At 47.2% G+C, this 6,199-nt stretch overlaps 1 protein-coding gene across 2 annotated transcripts; it reads right to left on the minus strand.

The window, feature by feature from the left end:
- Window positions 1-1,273: 1,273 nt before the first annotated feature.
- On the minus strand, window positions 1,274-5,730 carry Pja1 (praja ring finger ubiquitin ligase 1). Of its 2 annotated transcripts, none has more exons than XM_051178500.1 (2): window positions 5,590-5,730; window positions 1,274-3,509 (listed from the first exon to the last, which is right to left on the minus strand). In XM_051178500.1, the coding sequence occupies exon 2, from the start codon at window positions 3,440-3,442 to the stop codon at window positions 1,724-1,726; it is 1,719 nt and encodes a 572-aa protein (XP_051034457.1). In that variant the 5' UTR covers window positions 3,443-3,509; window positions 5,590-5,730; the 3' UTR covers window positions 1,274-1,723. The 2 variants fall into 2 exon arrangements, with proteins under 2 accessions (XP_051034457.1, XP_051034456.1); XM_051178499.1 differs by having other exon boundaries at window positions 1,274-3,794; window positions 5,590-5,713.
- Window positions 5,731-6,199: the final 469 nt, after the last annotated feature.

Here is a 6,199-nt window from a genome sequence, read left to right on the forward strand (position 1 = left end):
CTTCCTTAATGACATTTTGTCTTGGACATGTTTCTCTATCAGCACTTGATAAAACTTGTAACCACTGCTTAGTTTTGATTCCATACTACCCAACTACCAAACAATTGGGTACAGTTGACTGCTAGCTACTAGCAAACTGCTGTCTAAAGCAGCTAATTTGAATGTATAGCAATTGTTTGTCTTCTCATTCCTCTTCTGGGCTGAAATTAGATATGATCAGGAAGGCAAACAATTGTTTTCCAAAAAACAGAGTATGTTTCTCTGGTGTGTTCATCAAGCCATCACTGAATCCCAGTGAGGCTGAAGGGATGAAGACTAATAATGCCAGGTTTGAGTTATGATGAGTCTCCTCCCAAAGACTGTTGGTAGAAACAGAATACCAGTGCAGACACTCAACAGCAATTTGGCCATATCTACTTGGTGAAGATGCTCAAACTATGGCACTCTGATTTTCATTCTTATGTACTTACTACTAGGGTTCAAAGCCATAAAATGCTGGTGATAATCCAAATATCTACCAAAAGGGTAATATACCAAATAAAGAAAAATAACACTGAATGAAAAAAAAATCAAGCTGCAAAACAATGGCATACATCCCACCAACTACATCCATTTTAGAAACAAACCTAGTTGCTTACACACACACACACACACACACACACACACACACACACACACACACACACACCCCTATATCTAGAGATATAGACCAGGAGTTTACATCATTTTCTGGGTAGTAGTTACCTCTGTGGATGAATGAAGGTAAATAAGGTGTGAGGAATTTACTTGTGCCTGGGTTTTATTCTACAGATGGATTTGAAGCCACATGGCCAACTGTTAAAACAAAATGAGTTTTCCCTGTGGGGGTGGGCATCTGGCTGTCCTGCAGCACTTTGTGGCATGTCCCTATTTGTGTCACTGTTAAGATCTATTTTTTTTAAATCCATTTTGACAGTTTCTATTTTCTCAAAGGTGATTTGAACTTGTTCACCCTCCGCCAGTTTGGATTTATTTTTACCATTGTTTCTCTGAGGTTTCTTTCTCTCTCATTTTTCTCTCTCTAGTCAACCTTATCCACACAGAAGACAATTACACACCTTATTTGTACTTCTTAAAGAAGTTTTTTGGTGTTCTAATGAGCATTTCTAGTGAAAAAAAACAGTTTTTCTAGACTTAAGAACACTGAAATATGGTACTTTTGTTGCAAATGCAAGGGATCAATTTACAGTTACCTGGTATCACCACTCCAGACAAAACCCAAAGGATGTCACTGTACTGTTGCAAATCAAAAAAAGAACTTTAATAAGCTTTTACACCACTGAATACAGGAACATTAACCCATAACATGCAACGCAAGTGATTTTTGTCTTTCCAACATATTTAACAGATAAACTTGCTTGACATTAACAAGGAAGAACAAGATAGTCTACAGAACAAATAAAATTTGTTTCAACTTTCAGGTTAGAAAATGTATGTTCTTGCTGCAATCTCAAGTAGCATTTAGAAAGTTTAGTTTCCCCTTTCTACCTTCTAAAAGAAAGGATGATTTTTAAATGTAATTGACACAACCATTTTCACATTGGAAATAATCATAAGGAATCAACAAGTTTAGTCTAATTGACCAACTGATTTCATTGCCAATGTTAATTTTGAAAGAGGGCTCCTGTGGTATTGTGGGTTTCAGATAGGGAAAATAGCCAGGCTGAGTAAAGAGCCTTGGGCTTTAGAGTGGGGGAGGGAACATGCAGCGGCACACTGGGCAGGTGCCGGACTTCTGCAGCCAGATGGACACACATGGCTTGTGGAAATAATGGTGGCACGGGAGCTCAGTTGCCACCTCTCCCTTCACATATTCACTGCAGCAGATGGGACAGCACATTTCCTGGCCCACTGCACCATGATCTTCGGTGACCAGGATCTCAGGAAGCGCATCGATGCTCTCCTTGCTTGCAGGTGGGTTAGCCACCTCGACATCAACAGCGAGAGACTCCAGGTGTGCAAGGGCAGTCTCCATCGCCTGGGCCAGGCGCTCTTCGAGAGCCATGTAGGTGAGGAACTGAGGATCCACATAGGAGATAGCTTCTGCCACTCCCAACCCATCTGCAAAGCCATCAAACAGGCTCCAGTCCACTTCTAGATCTTCACTCACACTGGAGTCATCTTCAAGGTTGTTGTTTCCATCCAGCATGAACACCCCAGGCTGTATCAGCTCATGGCTGGACTCGTTATCCCCCTCACTGCTGCTTTCATTCTCATTGTACCGGAGCCAAGGAATTTCTCCTTCTTCCAGGGAGGCCTGCTCTTCTTCCTGAAGAGATGGTTCTTGTACTTCTCCAGGATAGCCACCACCATTGCTGCCAACACTGGGACTGGCAAGGCTCCCAGCTCCGCTGGTGTTCACACTCCCGCGGGCTTGCTGGGGTTCCCGTTCTTCCTTTCCTGGCAGAGGCTCCCAGCTTTCTCCACTGGAAGACTGCGGTTGTTCCCGACTTCGATACTTCCGGCGCAGAGCAGATATCCACTCTTTGTCACTGTCAGAGTCTTCTTCGTAGTATCTGTAGTAGTCATCAGTGTACGCCCAGTAGTCAGGGTCAGCCATGGTGCGTCGCCGTCTTGACCCTTTCTCTGGTTTCACCTGCCCATTCCTGTTATCTTTCTTGTCTTGAGGATACTTTGGCTCAGAGGAGCTGCCTGCACCCTCACCTCGGGCTCTTCTTGCTAGGCCCTCTGCATGGCCTTCCTCAGCATCAGCATTGGCAGCATCTCTCCACCTGGAAGTACTGTGTGGTACATCATCATCATCATCTGTATCAAAAAATATTTTTGGTTTCACGCAGTTTGGAGTCGCCACATTCCGGACTTTTGGTCTCACCACTGGTTCCTCCGCACTCTTTGGGGTGTTTTCCCCCCCACCACAAATACTCACAGGAGCCCTGCTAGGACGTGCTGGCAAATTCTGCCTTTCCCTCTCCACGCTGTTGTTACCCTTTGCAGCTGCCCTGCCTTCAGCAGATGACATCTGAGAGGCCATGCCACTTTGCTTCAAAAACTCAGCTCTGCTAGCAGAGCACCTTGTGGCAGGAGGGGGTTCTACCTTGCCAAGCTCCTCCTTCACATCATGGTTAACATTAGAGAAGCGGGTAGATCTTGCCCCCTTCTCTGGATCATCCTTAAACTTGCCAGTTTTTCCTCTTACTGGCAGTCTGTCAACAGGCCCAGCCCCCTCCTCCTCACTATCACGTGCCCCTAGAGTGTCAATATGTCCATAAGTCAATCCTCTTCGGCTCCCGGAGGCCCTGTACTCTCTTGGAGAATACCTGGGATAATCCTCATTCTCAACATTCAGGCTGGTTCCAGAGCTCTCACTGTCATCCCAACGACGACGTGTGCTGGCAAATGGTGACCGGCTCCTCTTGGTTTGACTGGGGGCTGATCTGTGCATTGGGACTTCTGATGTTGTCCTCCTCTGGCTGGTAATCCTTTCCTGCTGGCTCGTGGATGGCCTGAAACTGACACAAGCATGCCTTCTTCCATAACTCCTGCCTGTACTGGACCGATACCCGCCTGCTGATTTGGGCCGAACAGGCTTGCTAGATTCCTGACCCATGGCTGACTCAAGAGTTTCCAACAGAGCTGGGATGCAGGTGCAAAGGCTCTTGCTCCCAGGTCAGAACTACACAATAAGGAGATCTAATTTTCCTTCAGGAGGCAGGTAACAGAGGGATAGGGGCCTTTTAAAATTAGTTTCACTGTCTTCTAAGGCCTGAGGTAGCATTCCAGTGACTGGTGTAGACCTGGAACACATTTTTAATGTTTGCAAAAAGATTACAAGACTGGGTTCACAAGAAAGCCAGACTTTAGAGGAGAACAAGACGGAATGTGTGAGTTAAAGTGTGTGTGTGTGTGTGTGTGTGTGTGTGTGTGTGTGTGTGTGTGTGTGTTGGGGGTGTGACTGAATGCTTAAAATGTAGGTGTGCTGTGGAAATATGGGAAGAGTAAAGCCTGCTGTGAGCTTGGCTCGTTTTGCAGGGGAGGAGGGATATAGTTTTCTGAGAACTGCAGATGTTGAGAAGAAACACAATTTAGAATAGAACTGAAAATGTAGTTCACTGTGTATGCAGTACAAGTGCAGTGTCTGTCTGGAGAGAGCCAGGTGGGTAGGGAGCCAGCAACCCTGCAATGCTGGGATTTCTGTAGGGGGTGGGCACTTGTGGGTAAGAAAGTGACAGGAATGGGTGGGGCATCCTTAGAGGGGAAGGCTGTAAGTAAGGCAGAAAGAGAAGGGTCAGCGCTCCTGTTACGTGTGGGAGCTGGAACTACAGAGGGAAGACTGCATTTCACAGGCAAGGAAAGGGCATTGGTAGCAACAAGGAAAGTGTATAAAAGTCAATATGGGAGGCAACAAGGGGCAGAAAAAGAGCACAGAGGATGTATGTGGCGGATGGAATGCAAAGGCCAGCAACCAAAGAATGCTGACATGTGTTAGTATGGCAAACAGGAAAGGGGGTACTGTCCCCACTGGATTTGTGTGTGAAGGTGCAGTATGGGACAGAGAAGGGGAGAAAAGAACAGTTGAGAAGAGTGTGTGAGCCATCTTCCTATGTGTACATGTATGTAAGGGAAGCAACAGAAGGATGAAGATGTCTTCATATGTGTGTGTCTATAGCATACAAGGAGAAGGAGGCCATTTCTCAGAGGGGGTTGGAGGAGAGGGAGGAGAGATGAGAAAGAGGGACTGGGAGGGAGAGAGGACAGGAGAGGGGGGAGGGAGAGGGGACAGGAAAGGGGGGAGGGAGAGAATACACTCTCAAATACAGGTCTGAGGAGAGGGAAGATTCTAGAGATAGGAGGTAGATGAGGGGAGAGGAAGGAACTAGATAAGAGGGTGTGCGAGAGGGTGTGTGCTTGCCTGTTTGCGCATGCGCAGAGAAAGTGCTCGCTGAAACCTTGAGGATGCAGGGACAGGGACCAGACTGCAAAGGAGGTTTCTGTGTGCCTCTGTGTGTGCCCATGTACGCGCACGCGCTTGCGTGCAACACAGAGGAGGGGGTGCAATGTCATAAGAGACAAGAATACGTTATTAGCTCAAGGGCCAAACCCAAATCAACGTGGCAGGCCAAAAGACAGAAAAGGGTTTTGTGTAGGAACCCTGATTTTCCCTGAGAAGACTGTTTATCTTCTAATAATTATTTTACTGGACACATATTTGTACCTAAAAAATCTTAGCCATGTGCCATTCGACATAACAGCAGCAAAATGGGGGAAGAAAGGCCATAGAGTGTTCTGCAAAGAGGCCAAGAGCATTGCAAGGAGAGACAAGTAGGAGTGGCAGAAGCTCCGCCACTACCAGTTCTCTTTCCGAAAGCCATAAAGGCCTTTCGGGCTAGGGTCATAAAGCTAGGCAGGAGCTGGGCAGCAAGGGATGCGGTCCCCAATGAGGCCACGGGCCTCGGCATGTGGTCAAGTCCCCTCTGCCCCACCCCGCTCCCAAGACGAATCCGCAAAGGGGTCATTGGGATTCTGGCCATGCCCATCCCGCAAGACTTGCCCACCCGTCCTGGCTACTGCAGCAAGCTGCCTTGTACTCACCTTCCTGGCCAGCCGCGTGCTCAGAGCTGCAGAGCTGTTGGACCTTCGGTCGCCACCACCACCGCTGCTGCTCCGGGTCTCGGCTCCTCCCCCGCTAAAGAGCACTAGGGCAGGCGGGGACTGCGGCGGCGGAAGTGGCCGTGACGTCAGCACGAGTCCGCCCCCTTGATGTGGCGGGGGCGGCTGCTGCCCTCTGCAAATCCGGGTGGGCAGGAAGGCGTTATTTGGTTTGAAACGCTCAGATTCTTCGGGGACACACACAAACACACAAAGGCAGCGAGAACTGTAACAGCACTAACATTTGCCACTTTTCCTTTAGTTGCTTTCTTCAGTAAACTGAAATCTGAACATTTTGATTAATTCTAGCATGATGGTTAATTATATTACTATATCACATCCTATGTTATATGCTATGGTTTGTCTGGGGATATTAAAATCTAAAGCGGTATTTAGGGTTGCAGTAGAAACATCATTTTCGTTTTTTTAAAACCTGGTGTTTGAGGCAAACTGAAGGTGTTTGCAGTGAAATCTGGTCACAAAACCAGACCTGTCTATGCAAGAGATATTCGTGAATTACATACAACACAGGTTCATATTTGTAAATTGCACC

Source organism: Phodopus roborovskii, unplaced genomic scaffold, assembly GCF_943737965.1.
Source record: "Phodopus roborovskii unplaced genomic scaffold, PHOROB, whole genome shotgun sequence".
NCBI lineage: Eukaryota > Metazoa > Chordata > Mammalia > Rodentia > Cricetidae > Phodopus > Phodopus roborovskii.